Here is a 26,416-nt window from a genome sequence, read left to right as displayed (position 1 = left end):
CAGTAGCTTTTATGGTTTAAATAGTAATTAAAGATCGGTCTTGGGACAGAGAAAATATAAATACGTATCAAGTGAAGGACGTTCTTCCACGACTATGCGTATTTCTTTGTGCCGATATTACGCAGCGCTTTTCCCAATTTTGACTTTTGTTTTCTAGTTTCTTTATTGGTTTTTGAGTTCTCTTTTGTCGATATCTTGCTTAACTTGAACTCATATTACACATTTTAAAGAAATAATAAACACTTCTGACCAGAGTATATACACTTGTTTATTAAAAACTAAATTACAGTGTAATGGTTTCGACAACTTAACGTTGATTCATCAGACACTAACTCTGATGAAGACGAGTTAGAAAATGAGTTAGTATCTGATGAAGACAACGTTAAGTTGTCGAAACCGTTACACTGTAATTTAATTTTTAATAAACAAGTGTATATACTCTGGTCAGAAGTGTTTATTATTTGTTTAGTGAGTTCCAGAGTCGTGATGGATAGAGGTACACATTTTAACCTTTTTTTTTCCTGGACTGGCCTACTTGTCCTGTTTTAGTCGGCAACATTTACGATTTTGATGTTTACATTTATTTCTGTCTTTTGCTTCTTTATTTCTTTTCAATCTTTTTCTCCAATTATAGGAGAAGGCTTTGCTCTGTTTAGGAAAAAAATAAGAAGAAAACCGAACAAACTACAGAGTTCTGGTCGCCATCTCTACATCAGTGACGAAGCCAACTTTAATTTCTGAGAGGGTGGGGACAAATGGAGGAAAGATATTTTGAGGGAAGCCATTTTGTGTGTGTGTGTGTGTGTGTATGTGCACGGAAAATAATATTTTTACATCACTTGACCTACATTCAGTGGCGAATCCATGCTTGGGCTGGGGGAGCCCTAGGCTCCCCAGTTTTTTAAGGTACAAAAATAATTGAAACTATTATTTATATATTTTTGATAGTAAACTCATGATATACCTATCATAGTCTGGGTTCTAGCTGCCTCCCCCTCCCCCAGTTTTTATCTTCTAGATCCGCCAGTGCCTATATTCCAATACATCATATCAGGGGAGGTAGGAAGTCGACTCAGCAGACTTAACCACAGGGGGCGTTCGCCTCCTTGCTGCTTCCCTCTAACGTCGTCACTAGTCTACATTCTTGAACTTCGCCACATAAAAATACAATCAAGCACAAAAAAGGACAACGAAGGGTTTAGAGGAACCATATACTAACCCCGAGAAATATCCATCATGAAATTTTATTCCGAGTTAACATTTCACTATATTCCACTTCTTTTTTTCTGTTATACGGTTTGCACTACTGAATGTGACGTAACAAAAACTGTGACCTTAGTACTTCCTCCTCTCGAGACATCATACCACCACAGCGAGGAAAAGTAAAGTGCGTTGAACACTAAACAGTTGACTGCTGCATGCCGCCAAGAAGTGGCGGTACAGCAGATTTTTATTTTGTGTTGTGTTCTGTGGTCACTGACACTTCGTGTGTGGATCTGGAATAAATATGGCACAAGACAAAGATTCCAATTACTACATCGCTGCACTTGATGTGGGAACCACAACTTTACGATGTCACATTTTTGATTCGAAAGCTACGTGTCTGTTTGCAGCCGCTGAACAGGTGAGCATGTATAACAGTTTTCATTTTTTTTTCTTTTTTGGGTAAAAGAACCTGAGTATTGAACGAGTGTACTTGCTGACAACTCTTTGTTGTTAATAAATAGAAATAATTAAAAGGGACTCTCGTATTTCTTTTCACGAGCTATTGCATTAATCTGTCTCGTGTTTACTGAGGCAAAAAATAGAACATTTGATTGAGAAACAGAGAAGAGAGAGAGAGAGAGAGAGAGAAAAAAAAAGAACCTATCTGCTGTTCAGTGTCAAGGACGCAAACAAATCGCATGCATGCATCACACACTGCAAATTATAGCCTACAACTAAATATATTAGCATGGTGTTAAGTTCCTTAATTTATGGTAACTATTAATTTTAAGTTTTATTTAATTGAATTTTTGTAAAAATGAAGTTAGTGGTGTCTGGAGCCGACGTAAAATAGGACACACAATATCTAAACAAAATTTTAAAAGAACGATTCAATGATCTCCGTAGACTTAATCCAGGGGTTACATTCCGCGCGCTCTAAGGTGTTATCTTCGATATACACACGAATTTGCACACACACTTCGAGAAACTCTTTAAATCAAGAAATCGTTGGAAAATTACCGGTACGTGTGGGGCTAACTCACTAAATCAGAACCCTCAACAGTTCGATCCAACGAACATTCTAATTGTGTCCAGTGCTTCCATTCTATGCTTATCAGGGGCGGATCCAGGGGGGGCGATCGCCCCCCCCAGAAGAGGAAACTTTCTTCTTTTATATATATAAATAAAACCCATCCCAAAGTTTGGACCCCTTAAAAGTAGCAGTATGACAACCCACCGCCCCCCCCCAGAAGTCGGTCCTGGATCCGCCCCTGATGCTTATTATATCTGGTGGGCAACATCGAATCTGTGGCTTTTCTTGGGGGGTATTCCCATTTCCTCCCACATTCTGGTTCCACCAATTCTTCCATCATTGATTTGCCTTAAACATCGTCTCCCTTAGCCTAAAGGGCATACACGTGGGACGTTAAACTCAAAGATTTTACTTCGTTTCTATGCTTATGTCAGTGGAGTAGCCGTAAAAGCATCATAGCGCAAAAGGGGATCGAAGTTAACTGTACAATGCATAATCGGACTACCAACTTCCAGATACAAAGTCATGAAATATTGATTTCACAGGAGAAGTGAAAAAGTGTTTGCAAGACAATAATGTATTTTGTTGAATTGAGTCAGTTGTTTATTGACGAAAAAAATTGTTTACTTCCTGCGTTCCAGTTGTCCACATCTCAAAACGTTCCTAGTGTCCCTCGTACCAATGTAAGTAAAGAAAAATATAATTCAATTTCGGCCAAAAAGTGACTTTGCATAGTTTGCTTCTCAGCCCCAAAATATGATTTGGCTATTTGTATCCAAATAAATAATTGTCAACAAAGGATCACAAATGCCACATAGCTACTATATGTAAGCGGAATCCATCGATATTACTGTATAAAAGCAGGGGAGGAAGATTGAGCTGGGTTAGTCTCTTCCTGCCTACGCCACTACATCATGTCCAAGTAAAATCCATATGGCGTGTCAGATTATTGCTCACCATAACACTAAGATATCTACGTACAGTGAAGTGGTTAATAATCTTATCCTTAACATTCTTGATCGTTGGTACAAAGAAGACACATATATATACATAAGGGCGGATCCAAGGGGGGCTGTAGGGGCTACAGCCCCCCCTTGACTCTCAGGTATACACTGGATAAAATGGACTTCAATCCTGTTTTACACTGGATAAAGCGGCAAACTATGGTTTAGCTCCTCCCTTGATCATATCCTGGATCCGCCACTGTATATATATATATATATATATATATATATATATATATATATATATAATGTGTGTGTGTGTTTGAATTTTTGTTTTGTGATGCTCTATCATTGTTAGCACCAGTCTAGAAAAAATGAAGGACACGGTGACTCAGTGGTAGAGCGCTTACCTCTGGTGCATGGGATCCTTGGTTCGATCCCCGATAAAGTAAGTTTGTGGTAGACAACATCGTGTTGGAGGTTTTCTCGTGGTACTCCTGTTTCCTCACAAATCGTCATTCCGTCAAATTTCCCATCATTCACTTGCCTAAATCATCCATCTCCCTTAGCCTAATGGGCATAATTGTGATAATTGAAAGATTTCATTTTTCTAGTCAAGAAACCTAGAAATCACATTTATGCTGACCACATATCATCCAATAAACAAAGGAGAGGTCCCGGGTTCGATTCCCGGTGGGGGCACAGTAGTTGTGGGCAAACTACTCGCCCAAATGAATATTCATGAGTGTGTACTTTTTTGACATTTTAGCACTTCCTAATGCACGTTTAAAAAAAAATGGATACACCCTTTTACGCATACTAATGACACATAATGTATGCAGGTGCATCCGGAGGTAACATGACATATAATAAATGTTTCCGGTTAAAAGAAATGTTAATGGGACAAGCAGAATACAGAAAAGACCTTTTCGGAAATAAAATATGCAGATCACACACGTAGAACAAGGTAATTCATTAATATTCAGCACATGTAACGCGACAGCTGCTGGATCGGAATGAGTGAAAGAAAGCACTGGAAAACTTCCAGATCTTTTTAATTTATTATTGTTGGAATAGGGGAAAGAACACACTCGAACCTTCTGGAAAGATTTAAGGGTATAAAAAATACTGATGCATTTGCATGATGTGTACATTTAGAAAGAATACAGCAGGAACATCAAGTGTTAAGTTTGCGAAGAAGATATTTTACTACTAGGAGAGATTGGAAGATTGGTAAGTAATAACGTTGTAGTTTTCTTGTATTATACTTGTTCATTTTTATATGGGAAAGGGACATATTGTAATTGTTTGGAGTATAAGGGGGACGGAACTGTTTGGTTTTATCGGGAATTGATTGCGGATTTTCCGGCATTGAAAAATGATATGACTCGGTGTACTTTTATGGAATTATAACTTGACTAAGATATAGTATAATGTAATATGAAGGGAATCAACATTAATGATTGCACCGGGAATCGAACCAGGGCTATTCCACGTGAAAAGCCGTACGACAAACATTTTGCTTAGCAGATGTTGTTACTTATATGTAGCTATGAATTGTGTAAGACATAACAGGTATATAAAAATATATTGTACAGGAAGTTAGCAGAATGCGCCCCGGGAATTGAATGAGTATTCTCCCAGGTGGAGAACCGTACGCTAAATTTTATGCTTGAAGTGTGAACTTATTACTTATATGTAGCTATGAATTGTGTATGACATAACAGGTATATATAAATTATATTGTACAGAAAGTTAGCAGAATGCGCCCCGGGAATCGAATTACTATTCTCCCACGTGGAGAACCGTACGACAAACATTTTGATTGCAGTGCGAACTTGTTACTTATATATAGTTATGAATTGTGTAAGACATAACAGGTATATATAAATTATATTGTACAGGAAGTTAGCAGAATGCGCCCCCGGGAATCGAATGAGTATTCTCCCAGGTGGAGAACCGTACGCTAAATTTTATGCTTGCAATGTGAACTTGTTACTTATATATAGCTATGATTTGTGTATAACATAACAGGTATATATAAATTACATTGTACAGAAAGTTAGCAGAATGCGCCCTCGGGAATCGAACCAGAACTCTTCCACGTGAAAGCCGTAAGACAAACATTTTGCTTAGCAGATGTTGCTACTTATATGTAGCTATGAATTGTGTAAGATATAACAGGTATATATAAATTATATTGTACAGAAAGTTAGCAGAATGCGCCCCCGGGAATCGAACCAGGGCTATCCTACGTGGAGAACCGCACGCTTGCTTGCACTGTAGACTTTTCTCAGTTATAAATGGTATATTTTACAAACTTATATTGGATAGGTAGTTAACAGAATCTGCACCGCGAATGGAACCATGGCTCTCTTACATGCAAAGCCAATATATTTGTAATTTGAAAAGTCGTAATACGGTAACTAATTGCATTTTTTCTTTTCTGTTTTAGGTGCTGAAGCAAATAAGTGATAGAATCGAGAAAAGCAGAGAGCACGAAAGACGTGGATTGTAATTGGATCATCACTTAAACAGAGATAAACTAATATTTGGTAAGTATTATTATTATTATTATTATTATTATTATTATTATTATTATTATTATTGTAAACTTTTGTGTTTTGTTTCATAAACGCTAGTGTAACAATGAGGTTATATGGCGACAGAACGTTTTAACGTTACCGCAGATTGAACTTAAGGGTTTTTCATGTTGAAAGCTAATGCAATAAAAAGAGACCCGAGATTGTTTGAACATATTACCCAGGGCGAAATGTAGTAGTGAAGTTGAAAGGGAACTTATATTTTGTAATTGGAAGTCGTAATACAGCAAGTAACTAATTCTTAATTTCTTTTATTGTTTTAGGTGGTGAAGGAAATAAAAAATCTTAATAGAAATACTGGAGAATAAACCTTATTTTCCTGAATTGTTTGCTGTTGAAATATAGCGGTGTTTTTAGTGAAAAGGAGTTATAGATTGGTTTTAAAACATGGATTCAATGAAACCGTTGGATCTTAGTACAAGAGGTGAAAGTGATTTTACAGAATTGTCATCTTTGCAGGGAACAGAGGTTTTATTCCAACCGGTGGTGATTTCGCACTTTCCACCACTGGAAACAGAAGTTACCCCGGCCAACTTGGATGTATTACCGGAAACAGAAGTTTTACCCAACCGGTGGTGAGCCCGCAACCTCCACCACTGGAAACAGAAGTTACTCCGTCTAAAGTGGATGTATTACCGGGAACAGAAGTTTCATCCCAACCGGTGGTGAGCCCACAACCTCCGCCATTGGAAACAGAAGTTTTCCCGTTACTTGATGTTGAAAACGAAATAGAAGAATATCCCCCTACACCTTCACCAACAGTGAGTAATTCCCCGGTGGAGAATTGGGAGTTGGAAGAATTTTTGAAGTTACTATGTGAGTGTACTGTGGAACGTACATCATTGGATTGTATAAATGAGTGTATAATATATTGGAAACCAGACGATATTTGTATTTGTATTGCATGCGGTTTTTTGGAAGGTGGACAGTTAAAGCATGATTGTTTGATGTTGGATACGGAATGTCTTGAACGGAAAGCTATAGAAACCATAACAAAAGTTGAGGTTCGTGAAGAATTATTATCAATTTACAGAAAAAAGCATGGACATTTGTTTTTGATTACATGGAATTTTATTGAACGTTTCCGAGATCTTGTGTGTGACTTTGAATACAGGCCCACTCTATTAAAAATTTTACTAGAAAAAGATTTTGGGAAAGATTTATTTTGTATTGCCTTGAAACATATTATTAAACAGAGAATTTGAATAAAATATTATTTGATTGTAATATAAGACACAGAATGCATAGAACACTTTATTAAATGTAAGGAAAAAAATGTGTTTTACACATGCGCAGAAGCTTTTATTGTAGGTATATAAATAGATGTATCACACTTGAAAAAGTATTTATTTGATTTGTTTTTGCTGAAGAGCAGAAAAATGAGTAACATGGAGACTGTTTATGTTTCACCTAGAGAAAAAGAAATTCAGCGTGAAAACGAAAAACCTATACTGTTAATTCACCCGTCTGACCCCGATTTGCCAGATGAATTACGTGATAAAGTGAGAATCATATATCCAACACAGGAAATAGAAGAAGTGTATTATTTTAGACGTTATAATAGATATAATGATGAAATACTCCCGGAAAGTGATGATGATGACAGTGTTTTAAATATTAACTGTTTTGAACTGAAAGCTAATGACTGCGAGTGTACTAGTGAAACTATTAGTCATACATGTGTTATACAATTATTTAATGAGTACACACCAAATTCAGCATTATTATGTGAAGCATGTGTTGAACATAATGAAAATGAAAAAGATCACAACTGTTTGATGCAGTATGATTACGAATTATTACAAAAGGTGTGGACGATCTTAATTAAACGTGAAATGAGAGAGAAAATCTATAAACTTTATTTAAAGAAGCATTTTAAAGGTTATAATATTAAGAACACTTATACTTTGGAGAAAAAATTTAATCTGGTATATGAATACATTACAGAGTGTGATTGTTATATCAAAGAAATAGTAGAAATGTTTTTAGAGAAAGATAAACAATTATTTAATTCTGTAAATGAACACTGAGACACTGTAGCATATGCATTTGATTGTGTATGAATAGAAGAACATATTTAACCTCATATATATATATATATATATTAGGGCTAAATACTTTGATGTAAGTTGAGAAATTACAAATTGTTACATAGAATTGAACTGTTATCTATATTATTTTATAAATGGATCAATTTGTAGTATTGTAATATTAAGAATTTAATAGATTACAAACATTGCACTAACACATGTAAATAATAGTTAGAGCTAAAATACTGAATTACTGGCAACTGAATTGTCAGTGAGAGTAATGTATTTTAAAGAAATAAACTGATATTAGAAAAAAAAATAATCTTAGTTGTTTGTATGCTATATGAAGAAACTAGTGTAAGAAGAATATGGTAGGAAACTGAAACTATTTAATACTTTATTTTAGATTTTTAGAGACATTACCAACGTAAGTAAATGATGAACTATTGTCGATTGAACGGGAATCACTGAGGTTGATACCTTGTGTTTAGTTTATGATATGAAGACTTTAACATTCTTGTTTACACAGTTACTTTTAAATGAATACTACATATAATCTTGTATGCAGAATGGATTGAATTAAGGGCATACTTACGCGAGGGATTCATTGGATGCGGACCACATTTAAAACTTTATAACCCAACAAACATTTCAACACTTTCTTAAGAGAATTATGGTTGCAGTAGGAGAGAAATGTGTGATATACTGTAGAGAAAACTCGATGTTACAGTACGCTTGTACTCTTTATGTCTTATAAAAAGAAGATAGTGTACTCTTTTGCTGAGAATATAGATGACAATATTGTAAAATTACGTGTCGTTTTATTGCAACTAGAATAATGTTACTTCAATAATGCTTAAACGCAGTCACTGTTAGTGCAGAATCCACCCTCCAACAATTTTCAGGATGTGCAGACCCTTACTTGGTATATGATTTTAAAAAGAATAAACATTGTACGGTAACCTCTTGAAACTTGTAGACCCACAGTGAAGTATAGTCGGATATGGGGGAGGGCACGGTGACTCAGTGGTAGAAGAGATTTTGATGTTTGTGATTTAAAAACCGAGCAAGTGAACTTTGTGGTGGACATCTCTTTTCTCCTGGTACTTCCATTTCCTACATTTATTTATTGGCTTAAATAGCTTATCCGTTCTTTCTCTTTTGTAATAGAATCATTGCAAGGCTATGATTATACCTTATAATTATTATTAAATAATCCTTATTGAAGGTTTAATTTACTTCATGATTTCTTTGGAACAATAAAAATTTTTTGCTTGAGATGGATTGTTTTCTCAGGGAGGAAATGTTAGAATCATGAGAACTTGCTTACATGCTGTGTGCCAAACATAATAAGCCCTTGGCGGGCTAAGATCGAACCATGGACCCATCACGCGCCAGAGGTGAACGATTTGAAGACGATGAAGAATATTTTATAATCCCACAGTAGTATTAATAATTGTTTGAGATTCTTAGTATACTATGTGATACACAGGTTACACGAATTTTATTTTGTTCTTTTTGAACTAATGTTTAAGAGGACCAGAAGGATAGATTTCCTTCACCACCTATGGTTCAAGGATTACAGTTTTAAATTTTACAGCTTTATACACATGCATTCAAAATTATATGGCCATTAGATGGTTGTATAAGATTCTTGTTGGACTTGATTTGATTTGAGTTTAACGTTTCTTTTCATCAGCGAAGCTATATGAGACGTGGACCTACTGATTAACGTGGAATCCGAACCACATGAGCTCCCGCCGGGAATCGAACCTGGGTAGACTTTTGTTGGAATAAATGTTTTCGCTGGAACCTTTTTTAAAATTTAATGTAAAACTTTAAACATAATGAAGAAAATAAGAACATACTGAGGTGAAATAAACTTGAAAACTCCCACCGTGCAAAAGAATTAAGGAAAACAGCCTCTGTTTTCAAGCTGAGACTATCCATGGTTGAGATTGACCACCAAATATAACGATTATTTTTCTCAGATGATGAGTTTGTATGCTTATGCCAGTAGCTAAAACTGGAAAAAGTGAACCAGGTAGTGTTTGCAAAATGTATCTCCTCACGTCCAAGTCTATCAATTCGCTGACGACACAGCATTTCTAACAACGGCTCGTACTATCCAACGTATCAACAGACTAATGCAGCCAGCCATCAACACATTTGTCCACTGGTGTGACTTAATCTCAGAACATGTGCAATTGTGATGGACAAAAAATTCCATGGGTAGTGGGGCTGGTGGACAACAACAACTTCACGAAACATCTGTTGGTATTAAAATTAACGATGCATGAACTTTCAAAAGACGAAATGTTTCTTTATCTGGACTGTTAATACTTTTTTGAAATTTCATCGGAACAAGCATTCAACTTAAACTATAATAAACGAACGAACTATCTAGTTGCATTATAGGAGGGCAATACAGGTGTGGATGAAAAGTTTATGTATTGATTTTTGAATACGAGTTGTGTGCGAGTAATTCAATTTTATTTAACTTTTAATATTAGAGATTATTTTATACGACCATTTAATATTTTATTATTTCTTATACATATTCGCTTTCATCATTTGTCCATTGTAATGTTAGTAGAAAAAATGTTTTATTTAACAACATGAGCACGAAAACCTACAAGAAAAATATTAGACAACATTCATAATTATCACTGTACGGAATACTTCTTTAAATGGAAACAGTTTGATCCATTGGTAGAGTGCACCCATCTGGCACGAAGATCCCTAGTTCAATCCCAAGACCGTGACAATTTGTGATGGACAACACTCTGTGGATATTCTCGGGGTTCTCCATTTCCTACCACTTTCTTCATATTCAACATTTTTACAATCATTAACCATTCAACGTTGCCTACTTGTAAAATGTCTCGAGTAGATGAGTATATAAGACTCATACCAGAACAAAATGTTTTCTCTTTGCTCTCAAGCCAGAAAAAAAGCAGAAACTCATATCTACTTGCCAGAATAACTGTTTTCGCTTTGCTCTCAAGCCAGAAAAGAAGAAACTCGTATCCACGAAACTTGTGAAATTTGGCGAGTAGCAACTCGAGAAATTTCACTTCGTGGATACGAGTTTCTTCTTTTCTGGCTTGAGAGCAAAGCGAAAACAGTTATTCTGGCAAGTAGATATGAGTTTCTGCTTTTTTTCTGGCTTGAGAGCAAAGAGAAAACATTTTGTTCTGGTATGAGTCTTATATACTCATCTACTCGAGACATTTTACAAGTAGGCAACGTTGAATGGTTAATGATTGTAAAAATGTTGAATATGAAGAAAGTGGTAGGAAATGGAGAACCCCGAGAATATCCACAGAGTGTTGTCCATCACAAATTGTCACGGTCTTGGGATTGAACTAGGGATCTTCGTGCCAGATGGGTGCACTCTACCAATGGATCAAACTGTTTCCATTTAAAGAAGTATTCCGTACAGTGATAATTATGAATGTTGTCTAATATTTTTCTTGTAGGTTTTCGTGCTCATGTTGTTAAATAAAACATTTTTTCTACTAACATTACAATGGACAATGATGAAAGCGAATATGTATAAGAAATAATAAAATATTAAATGGTCGTGTAAAATAATCTCTAATATTAAAAGTTAAATAAAATTGAATTACTCGCACACAACTCGTATTCAAAAATCAATACATAAACTTTTCATCCACACCTGTATTGCCCTCCTATAATGCAACTAGATAGTTCGTTCGTTTATTATAGTTTAAGTTGAATGCTTGTTCCGATGAAATTTCAAAAAAGTATTAACAGTCCAGATAAAGAAACATTTCGTCTTTTGAAAGTTCATGCATCGTTAATTTTAATACCAACAGATGTTTCGTGAAGTTGTTGTTGTCCACCAACCCCACTACCCATGGAATTTTTTGTCCATCACAATTGCACATGTTCTGAGATTAAGTCACACCAGTGGACAAATGTGTTGATGGCTGGCTGCATTAGTCTGTTGATACGTTGGATAGTACGAGCCGTTGTTAGAAATGCTGTGTCGTCAGCGAATTGATAGACTTGGACGTGAGGAGATACATTTTGCAAACACTACCTGGTTCACTTTTTCCAGTTTTAGCTACTGGCATAAGCATACAAACTCATCATCTGAGAAAAATAATCGTTATATTTGGTGGTCAATCTCAACCATGGATAGTCTCAGCTTGAAAACAGAGGCTGTTTTCCTTAATTCTTTTGCACGGTGGGAGTTTTCAAGTTTATTTCACCTCAGTATGTTCTTATTTTCTTCATTATGTTTAAAGTTTTACATTAAATTTTAAAAAAGGTTCCAGCGAAAACATTTATTCCAACAAAAGTCTACCCAGGTTCGATTCCCGGCGGGAGCTCATGTGGTTCGGATTCCACGTTAATCAGTAGGTCCACGTCTCATATAGCTTCGCTGATGAAAAGAAACGTTAAACTCAAATCAAATCAAGTCCAACAAGAATCTTATACAACCATCTAATGGCCATATAATTTTGAATGCATGTGTATAAAGCTGTAAAATTTAAAACTGTAATCCTTGAACCATAGGTGGTGAAGGAAATCTATCCTTCTGGTCCTCTTAAACATTAGTTCAAAAAGAACAAAATAAAATTCGTGTAACCTGTGTATCACATAGTATACTAAGAATCTCAAACAATTATTAATACTACTGTGGGATTATAAAATATTCTTCATCGTCTTCAAATCGTTCACCTCTGGCGCGTGATGGGTCCATGGTTCGATCTTAGCCCGCCAAGGGCTTATTATGTTTGGCACACAGCATGTAAGCAAGTTCTCATGATTCTAACATTTCCTCCCTGAGAAAACAATCCATCTCAAGCAAAAAATTTTTATTGTTCCAAAGAAATCATGAAGTAAATTAAACCTTCAATAAGGATTATTTAATAATAATTATAAGGTATAATCATAGCCTTGCAATGATTCTATTACAAAAGAGAAAGAACGGATAAGCTATTTAAGCCAATAAATAAATGTAGGAAATGGAAGTACCAGGAGAAAAGAGATGTCCACCACAAAGTTCACTTGCTCGGTTTTTAAATCACAAACATCAAAATCTCTTCTACCACTGAGTCACCGTGCCCTCCCCCATATCCGACTATACTTCACTGTGGGTCTACAAGTTTCAAGAGGTTACCGTACAATGTTTATTCTTTTTAAAATCATATACCAAGTAAGGGTCTGCACATCCTGAAAATTGTTGGAGGGTGGATTCTGCACTAACAGTGACTGCGTTTAAGCATTATTGAAGTAACATTATTCTAGTTGCAATAAAACGACACGTAATTTTACAATATTGTCATCTATATTCTCAGCAAAAGAGTACACTATCTTCTTTTTATAAGACATAAAGAGTACAAGCGTACTGTAACATCGAGTTTTCTCTACAGTATATCACACATTTCTCTCCTACTGCAACCATAATTCTCTTAAGAAAGTGTTGAAATGTTTGTTGGGTTATAAAGTTTTAAATGTGGTCCGCATCCAATGAATCCCTCGCGTAAGTACGCCCTTAATTCAATCCATTCTGCATACAAGATTATATGTAGTATTCATTTAAAAGTAACTGTGTAAACAAGAATGTTAAAGTCTTCATATCATAAACTAAACACAAGGTATCAACCTCAGTGATTCCCGTTCAATCGACAATAGTTCATCATTTACTTACGTTGGTAATGTCTCTAAAAATCTAAAATAAAGTATTAAATAGTTTCAGTTTCCTACCATATTCTTCTTACACTAGTTTCTTCATATAGCATACAAACAACTAAGATTATTTTTTTTTTCTAATATCAGTTTATTTCTTTAAAATACATTACTCTCACTGACAATTCAGTTGCCAGTAATTCAGTATTTTAGCTCTAACTATTATTTACATGTGTTAGTGCAATGTTTGTAATCTATTAAATTCTTAATATTACAATACTACAAATTGATCCATTTATAAAATAATATAGATAACAGTTCAATTCTATGTAACAATTTGTAATTTCTCAACTTACATCAAAGTATTTAGCCCTAATATATATATATATATGAGGTTAAATATGTTCTTCTATTCATACACAATCAAATGCATATGCTACAGTGTCTCAGTGTTCATTTACAGAATTAAATAATTGTTTATCTTTCTCTAAAAACATTTCTACTATTTCTTTGATATAACAATCACACTCTGTAATGTATTCATATACCAGATTAAATTTTTTCTCCAAAGTATAAGTGTTCTTAATATTATAACCTTTAAAATGCTTCTTTAAATAAAGTTTATAGATTTTCTCTCTCATTTCACGTTTAATTAAGATCGTCCACACCTTTTGTAATAATTCGTAATCATACTGCATCAAACAGTTGTGATCTTTTTCATTTTCATTATGTTCAACACATGCTTCACATAATAATGCTGAATTTGGTGTGTACTCATTAAATAATTGTATAACACATGTATGACTAATAGTTTCACTAGTACACTCGCAGTCATTAGCTTTCAGTTCAAAACAGTTAATATTTAAAACACTGTCATCATCATCACTTTCCGGGAGTATTTCATCATTATATCTATTATAACGTCTAAAATAATACACTTCTTCTATTTCCTGTGTTGGATATATGATTCTCACTTTATCACGTAATTCATCTGGCAAATCGGGGTCAGACGGGTGAATTAACAGTATAGGTTTTTCGTTTTCACGCTGAATTTCTTTTTCTCTAGGTGAAACATAAACAGTCTCCATGTTACTCATTTTTCTGCTCTTCAGCAAAAACAAATCAAATAAATACTTTTTCAAGTGTGATACATCTATTTATATACCTACAATAAAAGCTTCTGCGCATGTGTAAAACACATTTTTTTCCTTACATTTAATAAAGTGTTCTATGCATTCTGTGTCTTATATTACAATCAAATAATATTTTATTCAAATTCTCTGTTTAATAATATGTTTCAAGGCAATACAAAATAAATCTTTCCCAAAATCTTTTTCTAGTAAAATTTTTAATAGAGTGGGCCTGTATTCAAAGTCACACACAAGATCTCGGAAACGTTCAATAAAATTCCATGTAATCAAAAACAAATGTCCATGCTTTTTTCTGTAAATTGATAATAATTCTTCACGAACCTCAACTTTTGTTATGGTTTCTATAGCTTTCCGTTCAAGACATTCCGTATCCAACATCAAACAATCATGCTTTAACTGTCCACCTTCCAAAAAACCGCATGCAATACAAATACAAATATCGTCTGGTTTCCAATATATTATACACTCATTTATACAATCCAATGATGTACGTTCCACAGTACACTCACATAGTAACTTCAAAAATTCTTCCAACTCCCAATTCTCCACCGGGGAATTACTCACTGTTGGTGAAGGTGTAGGGGGATATTCTTCTATTTCGTTTTCAACATCAAGTAACGGGAAAACTTCTGTTTCCAATGGCGGAGGTTGTGGGCTCACCACCGGTTGGGATGAAACTTCTGTTCCCGGTAATACATCCACTTTAGACGGAGTAACTTCTGTTTCCAGTGGTGGAGGTTGCGGGCTCACCACCGGTTGGGTAAAACTTCTGTTTCCGGTAATACATCCAAGTTGGCCGGGGTAACTTCTGTTTCCAGTGGTGGAAAGTGCGAAATCACCACCGGTTGGAATAAAACCTCTGTTCCCTGCAAAGATGACAATTCTGTAAAATCACTTTCACCTCTTGTACTAAGATCCAACGGTTTCATTGAATCCATGTTTTAAAACCAATCTATAACTCCTTTTCACTAAAAACACCGCTATATTTCAACAGCAAACAATTCAGGAAAATAAGGTTTATTCTCCAGTATTTCTATTAAGATTTTTTATTTCCTTCACCACCTAAAACAATAAAAGAAATTAAGAATTAGTTACTTGCTGTATTACGACTTCCAATTACAAAATATAAGTTCCCTTTCAACTTCACTACTACATTTCGCCCTGGGTAATATGTTCAAACAATCTCGGGTCTCTTTTTATTGCATTAGCTTTCAACATGAAAAACCCTTAAGTTCAATCTGCGGTAACGTTAAAACGTTCTGTCGCCATATAACCTCATTGTTACACTAGCGTTTATGAAACAAAACACAAAAGTTTACAATAATAATAATAATAATAATAATAATAATAATAATAATAATAATACTTACCAAATATTAGTTTATCTCTGTTTAAGTGATGATCCAATTACAATCCACGTCTTTCGTGCTCTCTGCTTTTCTCGATTCTATCACTTATTTGCTTCAGCACCTAAAACAGAAAAGAAAAAATGCAATTAGTTACCGTATTACGACTTTTCAAATTACAAATATATTGGCTTTGCATGTAAGAGAGCCATGGTTCCATTCGCGGTGCAGATTCTGTTAACTACCTATCCAATATAAGTTTGTAAAATATACCATTTATAACTGAGAAAAGTCTACAGTGCAAGCAAGCGTGCGGTTCTCCACGTAGGATAGCCCTGGTTCGATTCCCGGGGGCGCATTCTGCTAACTTTCTGTACAATATAATTTATATATACCTGTTATATCTTACACAATTCATAGCTACATATAAGTAGCAACATCTGCTAAGCAAAATGTTTGTCTTACGGCTTTCACGTGGAAGAGTTCTGGTTCGATTCCCGAGGGCGCATTCTGCTAACTTTCTGTACAATGTAATTTATATATACCTGTTATGTTATACACAAATCATAGCTATATATAAGTAACAAGTTCACATTGCAAGCATAAAATTTAGCGTACGGTTCTCCACCTGGGAGAATACTCATTCGATTCCCGGGGGCGCATTCTGCTAACTTCCTGTACAATATAATTTATATATACCTGTTATGTCTTACACAATTCATAACTATATATAAGTAACAAGTTCGCACTGCAATCAAAATGTTTGTCGTACGGTTCTCCACGTGGGAGAATAGTAATTCGATTCCCGGGGCGCATTCTGCTAACTTTCTGTACAATATAATTTATATATACCTGTTATGTCATACACAATTCATAGCTACATATAAGTAATAAGTTCACACTTCAAGCATAAAATTTAGCGTACGGTTCTCCACCTGGGAGAATACTCATTCAATTCCCGGGGCGCATTCTGCTAACTTCCTGTACAATATATTTTTATATACCTGTTATGTCTTACACAATTCATAGCTACATATAAGTAACAACATCTGCTAAGCAAAATGTTTGTCGTACGGCTTTTCACGTGGAATAGCCCTGGTTCGATTCCCGGTGCAATCATTAATGTTGATTCCCTTCATATTACATTATACTATATCTTAGTCAAGTTATAATTCCATAAAAGTACACCGAGTCATATCATTTTTCAATGCCGGAAAATCCGCAATCAATTCCCGATAAAACCAAACAGTTCCGTCCCCCTTATACTCCAAACAATTACAATATGTCCCTTTCCCATATAAAAATGAACAAGTATAATACAAGAAAACTACAACGTTATTACTTACCAATCTTCCAATCTCTCCTAGTAGTAAAATATCTTCTTCGCAAACTTAACACTTGATGTTCCTGCTGTATTCTTTCTAAATGTACACATCATGCAAATGCATCAGTATTTTTTATACCCTTAAATCTTTCCAGAAGGTTCGAGTGTGTTCTTTCCCCTATTCCAACAATAATAAATTAAAAAGATCTGGAAGTTTTCCAGTGCTTTCTTTCACTCATTCCGATCCAGCAGCTGTCGCGTTACATGTGCTGAATATTAATGAATTACCTTGTTCTACGTGTGTGATCTGCATATTTTATTTCCGAAAAGGTTTTTTCTGTATTCTGCTTGTCCAATTAACATTTCTTTTGACCGGAAACATTTATTATATGTCATGTTACCTCCGGCCGCACCTGCATACATTATGTGTCATTAGTATGCGGGGAAAAAGGGTGTATCCATTTTTTAAAACGTGCATTACCAAGTGCTACCATGTCAGAAAAGTACACACTCATGAATATTCATTTGGGCGAGTAGTTTGCCCACAACTACTGGGCACTCGGTCGAAAAAGTGTAACAGCTTTTTCAGGCCAGCCACCTTGAATGAGGTTTTCCTGGGTTTTCCTCATTCACACCAGGCAAATGCCGGGGTGGTACCTAACTTATAGGTCCCAAGCCGCTTCCTTCCTTCTATAATCCTTTCTTTCTTCCCTTTCCACGGTCATCCTTCAAACGTGACGGGCTAAATGGCCATAAGATGCCGAGAGCGCAGAAATCTAAATCCTAATCCAATAAACAAAGCATTTTTTCACCAAACTTTGTGGCATTTAGTGGCGTATGGAGAGGATGGATCTAGTTTCATACTCGAAAACTGATAAAATAATAAAGCAGAAAAGCCAGCTAAGCCCAAGAGCTTAAATCAAGATTAAAGAAAAGATATACAGCAGGGACGCACCCATGTGGCGGGTGCACTGGGTTCGTACCCCCCCCCCCCCCAAGCAAAACTTCCTATTTCGACATATATTGTACTATTTCTCAATAAAATTATACTCGTTTAGCAGGAGAATGATTGATGTTGAATACAGACTTAATCTTGCACTTGGTTTGTACTATTCATTTTCTTAATAGATCTAAACATTTTTTTCTATTTTTTCTCTAATATAGTTGGCATTATTTAACAATTACTTATCTGCTCGAGTGTACATCATAATCGATCCAATGCTACATAGACGCAGTATCGTGTACCTAGGTAGTATTGGACCCCCACAAAAGACCTTGACATCTCCTAACAAAAATTTCTTGATCCGCGCTTGATGTACGAATGCTAAAAGTTGTAGTATAACTTTGTTATCCTACAAAGACAAATTGTAAGGATTCGAGCCGTGTTTTTTTACGCCATACCTTTTATGTCTGAAGTTGAGTGAGGAAAAGAAGCCTAAAGCCTTGTGCTTTTAAAAGCTTGTGTGTGAAGTGAGAGTAGGTGAAGTTTGTTCGTTGTAAAGGAAATCTACAATTGAGAAACAAACCAATATGTTTAAAAAAAAAAAAAAAAAAGAGAGAAGAAATTTAAGAGAAGCAAAAGAAAGTGGCACAACAAGTTTACTTAAGTTATAATTAACATAAGTCGTTGTGTTCTACTTTCTTCTAACATTATATTCGATAAGGAATAAAACTTTTCTCCATTTTCAGTTATCGTTCAACTTCGTTTTCTATATGCTGATAGGAGGCAGAGGTGGCTCAGTAGTAGAGCGTTCACCTCTGGTGCTTGGGGTTTTTGGTTCGACCACAACTCGCGCCAAATGCATTTTCTGGTGGACAAACACAGTGTGCATGGGCTTTCTCGGGGTTCTGCCGTTTCCTCCCACTTTCTTCATTCTATGATTTCCTTCATTTGTCATTATCACCGTTTTGTTTAGTCTAGCTGGCATAACCGTGAGACGTAAAACTGAAAGATTTCATGAAAAGATTTTCCATATGCTCGTAGTATTGCGAACAAGAGTGTCTTAATGGTGCAGCGTTTTCCTCTAGTGGTAACAGTGAAAAAACATTCTATAAAGACCTCGGGATGTTTGATTTGATTTGATGTGAGTTTAGCGTTCCTTTCAGCAGCGAGGCTATATGAGATGTGGACCTACAACTTAACGTGGAATCCGAACCACATGAGCTCACATCGGGAGTTCAACCCGGTGGGATGGGATGGAAATAATAGTTATATCAGTGACGTGGCGTGACGATTTGACGATTGTTACCGGTTGCTGATACTACAAGTAACTCTTGTTTCTCAATAGAAAATCTAGTACTCACTTTTTCTTTCAGAGTATCAACCATTTCAAACTATAGGCATTCGCAAAGTGGTCAAATTCCACTTCATTTACTCTTGACCTTTTAGAACAATGTGGCTCTTCATGTTCTTTCATTTTTTACTAAATATAATTGAAACTATCTCTCAATGATCTTAGGTATTCTTCAAAGTCATTTATTTTCTTTCTACAGTAACCTACATCATGAACTTTCTTTTGTAAGATATTGAACAAGATTTCTTATCTTGATGTTTTAACAGAAAACAGTTCAAGTAAAAAATTGAAGTCAAAATTTTGAAAGGTTTGATAGAATTTTGCTACACAAACTCTGGTTTGAGAACCCTATTCGTCGGTTTTATCCATCATGGATTTAAAGACTCCTAACAGTTCATCTTTAAAGATGAACTGTTAGGAGTCTTTAAATCCATGATGGACAGAGCACATCATTTACCCTACTCCTATAGTTCCATACCTTGTGTTTGAGACTATTGGGATACTTTTGTTGACTACATATTCTAGAGCATTTGTTCTTTTTGAAGACTTCGAGTAAGAAGCAAGTCACAACACAATTAAAAAAAAAAAAAAAAAACATACCCTTTTCCAGTAGCGTAACTTGAAGCTTCAGTGCCCCGCAAGCTTTAGTTATGCGCCCTAGTTTCTATATATTTTGCGCCCCTGGAGCTCGTGCGCCCCCCGCCGCGAGGGTTGCGGGGGTGCTATTTACGCCTATGAACTTTTGTATAATCAACGGACTTTTCTAAAACTAAATTAAGTCTATGGGCATAAGAATGAAAATATAATTAACAACAGGCTGCAGTTCCCTACCTCACCAACCATAACTGGAGTCAGGGGCGGATCCAGGACCGATTTCTGGGGGGGCGGTGGGTTGTCATACTGCTACTTTTAAGGGCTCCAAACTTTGGGATGAGTTTTATATATATATATATATATATATATATATATATATATATATATATATATATATATATATATATATATATATATATATATATATATATATAAGAAAGTTTCCTCTTCTGGGAGGGCGATTGCCCCGATCGCCCCCCCCCTGGATCCGCCCCTGACTGGAGTTTCATCATATGTTTGAGCAACAAGTTTTCCGCATTGAAAATTAGTTAGACAGTCAAACTGCGGCACGATGAAGACGATTGCATAGTTCTTTTTCAACACATCAAACTGCATCGAAGTCCAAATTCAACTAGTAGGTTAGCGGCTAGAGTTGGAAATTTGTTGCATCGAAAGTTTTCTATACTAAATTAAAAACAAAATATTTTCAATTTAATTAGCATAAATCCTAAATAATAATAATTACCCGAATTGGAAGGAGCGCGGACAACACCTCTGCTTTGCTCTAATTATCATTACTATTCCCCCTTGCTCTTGAAACAGTTCCCATATAGCACAATGTGTTTCATCAATAGGCATTTCTGTATATTTAATGACACTTCAGGGACTGACAATATCTTTGCTCCTTCAGGCATGAGACAACCATCTAAATTTATATACTGTTTAAACAGAAATAAAATCTCAATTTAAAAAAATAATGCCCATAAGCTCAATTTAACATTCAATGAGAAACTTTATTTCGAATCAAAGTAAACCTATATTAAATTTTTGTTAGAATATCCTATGGAATATATTCTTCTTGTTCACTGTTGCTGTATTATTCAAATTTAAGGATAACGTATTAACATACAAAAGTTGTTGTAAAAATGATAGATTAACATATAAATAATGCACTGGAACATCAGCCTCACGGTAGCACGTGTTAAAGCTATTAGTATGAAAAACCTGCAACTTATATTTGTCCGAAATTGTATGCTGTTAAGAAAATGAAATAACCTTATGAATACCGAAATTGCAGCCAAGTTTCTATCCTTAGAATGGGGAAGCAAACGAAACAGTATAGTAGAATTACCGCCCGCTCGATCCTCTACAGCGAGGGGAGAGCGAATAGACTCCTAAGCGGGCGGTGAGTAGAATATACGTGTTGATAATATTCTAGATTCTCCTTGTTTTGACAGGGAACGTTCCTATTTTTTCCTGTTCCACTCAGCCGAACGGTAACATAAGGGCCATTCCGAAAGTCCAAATACGAGTCCACAGGATGCTTCTCGCTGGCACACTGAAAAGTGCTTCTGGAGTGAATGACCGCTATCGGGGTTCGCGTTACCTCTGAAATCCTGCGGTATCAACAACAGTATGCTCCTATTTGGTGTTGGCATGTTGCATTCGTTCACAATGTAAATGAAGCATAGGCCATCCAAACTTTAAAAAGAAAGAAAGAAAGAAAAGAAAAAGGAAAATGTAAACATCTTCCCATGTCGATAATGAAATTTGAAGATATATGAAAACAACGAAAAATTGTAATATTTTTACCGTTACCGCCGGTAACAGCGGTAATACGCACTACACGTCCCTGAGTTATATATATATAACGGATGTTTTTTTAGAGGTGGAGATCTTTTAAACTGTTTTCTGAAAGTTGATATTACAGTTCTGGGTTATTTTGAGGTTGGTTTGGTTTGCCAATTTATCATCAATAGACTCACACCGGAGTAACGTTTGCAAATTGTGCAACTTCATTCAAATTGTGCAAAACTTCAATTCGACAAAGTCATCGGGCATTCGTGCATTTTACGGTGGTCATAATCGTCCAACAGAGTGATTAATTCGAGAAACTATGGATCCTTTTTGCAATACGTTTATTTTAAACAATAATACGCATCCCGTAAGACGTCGTCACCGTTTGGAGCACTCTATGGGTTGGTGGAATCATTAGGTGAGCGGTACATAGACATGATTACTACCTTTTTCGTGCCTAAATAGCAAGAAATTAATGTTACAGATATCTGGTTTCAGCAGGACGGCGCCACGTGTCACACAGCGCGCGCTACCCGTTAACTGGCCACTTCGTTCGTGCGATTTGACGTAGGGATGCGCTCGAGTCGAGACATGTCTCGAATCTCGACTCGACTCGACTCGAATTCGAGTCGAGATTCGAGTCGAGACACTCTTTGTAAAATTCGAGACGAGTCGAGACAAACGTATTTCTCGACTCGAATTTTCGAGTCGAGTCGAGACAGCTGGTAAAAATCTCGACTCGACTCGAATGTCTCGAAAATCTTTCTATAATTTTTAATAATATTTTGAAGAAAGTACTCGCTCAGAAACACTCGGCACGAGAATTTCGGAAACTGCAGGACTTGTCAGGTGTTCGAAGAGTGCTGTGGTGATTGTCTTCAACAAGTGGCGAAACCAAGAGGAAAAGACGTCCAAATGTCGAGGGGTTGGGCGCCCCCTACTTCATTAAAGATGTGGAGAATAAGAACGAGGACAGAAAAAGAGAAAGAGAACACTGACCGTTGGGAATTATCCCTTGTTGAAGCGATGGTTGGAGTAATAAAACCAGTTAGTATTTCCGCTGTTGTATTGTTGATTTCACAGAAATGTTCAAAAATAAGCAAAACGTGACTCTGCACAAGATGTTTACTTACCCATAGTTTTATTATTGTCAACTGAACCCTGAGTGTCTGGGATGTTTCTGTCCCTTCTCACTTTACAACTTGAGAGGGGAGGGGGTATTATCACCAGGGTACCACTAGTAGTACACCGCTAAAAGAAATGCTTTAGTGCTGCATCGGAAACGGCATGTTTTGTATATATTTCTTAAAATGTTATCCATTCATAAAGTATAACTTCCCCCACCCTCCCCTCATTCTGTTTCCAATACAGAGAACCGACTCTTTAAATGAAGAACGAACCCTGAACCTTCCCGAAAATGCTAAAATGATTGATGCGTACAAATAAGAAATCTGTGGATGAATCAGAAAATGCAGATACATGAGAAGATACTTGATGCAGTGCAGTCCAACACATGTAAATAGATTTGAAGTGTTCATATTTGTGTATGTATACGTGTGTATGTGCTTGTTTCTGAGTATTTATATGCGCGTGTGTCTCGTAATTGTTATATTAATATCCACTGGATTAAGTGAAAGTATAAAATGAATTTGATGACTGCCAAATTGACGTCACATTGATAAGTCATTATTTTTTAATATTAATAATATTAAATTAGATTATAGTTTAGCGTCGTTTTTAGGAGCAAAGCTCTACAAGACGTGAACGTACAGTTTAATGTCGGATTTGAAACACATGAGCTCCTACCATGAATGAAACCTCGTTCGAGAAAGGCGCATCGCTAACAACATAGCAACGGGGAGCTCAACATTTAGTGATATGTATATTAAGTTGTAAAATTATATTCGTTTAATTTTCACTAATATAATCTTCACAATGTAAAGCATTCGCTAGACACGTTATCTTGCTTAAAAACAAAAAGCCTATCTCTTATGTTTCCGTCTCGGGGTTGGACTGCGGGATAATAGAAATCCGAAAGAGATGTTTTTATTATATTTTGTACAGTAGATCTGCTCCTTCATAATCTCCGTGTTTGATAAGAATGAACCTCCCTGGCTCACGAAAATGTATACGTAATATAACAAACCATGCACATTAAATGCCAGACTAATATAGCAAACATTGAAGATGTTCCCCTACAAAATTTTCTTCGGCCGTTCATGTTTGGAGGTACACAATTTCGCAACTCAGTGGATACGATGTGGATGTATTCAAAGTCCACTGATTTACCCATCAAATTTAAATTTTATAAAAATATTATCAGTGAATACTAATCTGAGGAGAACTATTTTTTTTTAATTCGAACGCAAAAGCAGTTTTTTTTTTCCACCAGGTCTCGGTAATCATCCGGTACGAAAACTGAAGTTTGTACAAGTGTTTGAGAAAGGGGTCCTCCAGGAGTGTTATTTATGGGGTAATTCCTGCGTTTGTTATATACATATATAGATATAAATATAGATATACTGTATACATATAAAGATAAGTAGGAGCGCGTCTTTAAAATTAGTTCGGAAAGATAATATGAAAATCTGGTATAATTTCCAAGAATCTATCTTGTCTAATATAAATAAAATAAACAGTTTGTTCGTGAGTTTGTCTGTCTGTATGCGGCCTGGGGACCAGACGAGTGGACCGAGAGTTACCAAATTTTGGTCAGGGGTACCTTGGCCTAGGCCCGAGATCAAGACGAAAAGTTGTTTTCAAATTTCGAACCAGGGGAGTCTCATGGGGAGGCGTTTACCGGAACCGGCTTGGGAACCAGACAAATTGACCGAGAGTTACCAAATTTTAGTCACGAATACCTTGGTCCAGGCTCCAGACCAGAGTTAAACGATTTTGTCAAAATTCGAACCAGGGGGGTCTCAGGGGTTGTTTACCGGGACATGTAAAAGTAGTAGAAAATAACAGATATGAGTGTTGAATTCATGGTTTTCGCGGTCGCTGAAATCAATGGTGAAACTCCGATCGCATTAACTTTCAAATTCATGCTATGCGGCACCGGGTCGGGGGTCAACGGGAAGGGGGAGTTGAGATATCGAGACATATAAAAGTAATCCACAATGACCGATATTAGTGTCAAATCCATAGTTTTCGCGGTCTCTGAGATCAATAGTGACACTTCCATTAGCGATGATTTGCAAATTCAGCTACAATCGCATGTGGGCCGGGAGTCAGCGGGGAGGGGGGAAAACCGAGACAAGTAAAAGTAATCCAAAATGACCGATATTAGTGTCAAATCCATACTTTCGCGGTTGCTGAGATGAATGGTGACACTTTCATTAGTGATCACTTGCAAATTCAGCTACCATTGTATGCGGGCCGGGAGTAAGCGGGGGCGGGGATACCGAAACATGTAAAAGTAATACAAAATCACCAATATTAGTGTCAAATCCATAGTTTTCGTGATCGCTGAGAGCAATGGTGACACTTCCATTAGCGATATTTGCAAATTCAGATACCATTGTATGCGGGCCGAGAATCAGCGGGGGGGGGGATATACCGAGAGATGTAAAAGTAATCCACAATGACCGATATTAGTGTCAAATCCATAGTTTTTGCGGTCGCTGAGATGAATGGTGACACTTTCATTAGTGATCACTTGCTAATTCAGCTACCATTGTATGTGGGCCGGGAGTCAGCGGGGGGGGGGGGATACCGAAACATGTAAAAGTAATACAAGATGACCGATATTAGTGTCAAATCCATAGTTTTCGCGGTTGCTGAGATGAATGGTGACACTTTCATTAGTGATCACTTGCAAATTCAGCTACCATTGTATGTGGCCCGGGAGTCAGCGGGGGGTGGGGATACCGAAACATGTAAAAGTAATTCACAATGACCGATATTAGTGTCAAATCCATAGTTTTCGCGGTCGCTGAGATGAATGGTGACACTTTCATTAGTGATCACTTGCAAATTCAGCTACCATTGTATGCGGACCGAGAATCAGCGGGGAGGGGAGGATATACCGAGACATGTAAAAGTAATCCAAAATGATCGATTTAGTCTCAGATCCATAGTTTTCGCGGTCGCGGAAATGAGGGTAATACTTTCACAGGCCTTGACTTCCATGCGAAGAATGGGTATATTTATCTAATATATATCTACATCTATCTATCTATATCTATATCTATCTATCTATCTATCTATCTATCTATCTATCTATCTATCTATATATATATATATATATATATATATATATATATATATATATATATATATATATATATATATATATATATATATATATATATATATATTGATCAAAAAAATTAGGGAATCAGATGAAAACACATGTAAAACTTCTTACGAATAATGTGAGAACACTGTATCTTGTCCAGTTCAGATTAAAATCCTGAAGGCCCAACGTG

At 36.1% G+C, this 26,416-nt stretch overlaps 1 protein-coding gene across 1 annotated transcript in view; it reads left to right on the top strand.

Moving 5' to 3' along the window:
- The first annotated feature begins 1,345 nt into the window (after window positions 1-1,345).
- Window positions 1,346-26,416, top strand: part of LOC145673151 (glycerol kinase 5-like) — a 103,994-nt gene continuing 78,923 nt past the window's right edge. The window contains exon 1 of the mRNA XM_081742578.1: window positions 1,346-1,624. Coding sequence (XP_081598704.1) covers window positions 1,508-1,624 — 117 coding nt within the window. The 5' untranslated portion in view covers window positions 1,346-1,507. The remainder of the gene's footprint in view (window positions 1,625-26,416) is intronic.

This window comes from Thermobia domestica, chromosome 16 (assembly GCF_964235325.1).
Source record: "Thermobia domestica chromosome 16, izTheDome1.hap1.1, whole genome shotgun sequence".
NCBI lineage: Eukaryota > Metazoa > Arthropoda > Insecta > Zygentoma > Lepismatidae > Thermobia > Thermobia domestica.
The sequence above is the reverse complement of the archived record's forward strand: the minus strand, read 5'-3'. Positions and strand labels throughout refer to the sequence as shown.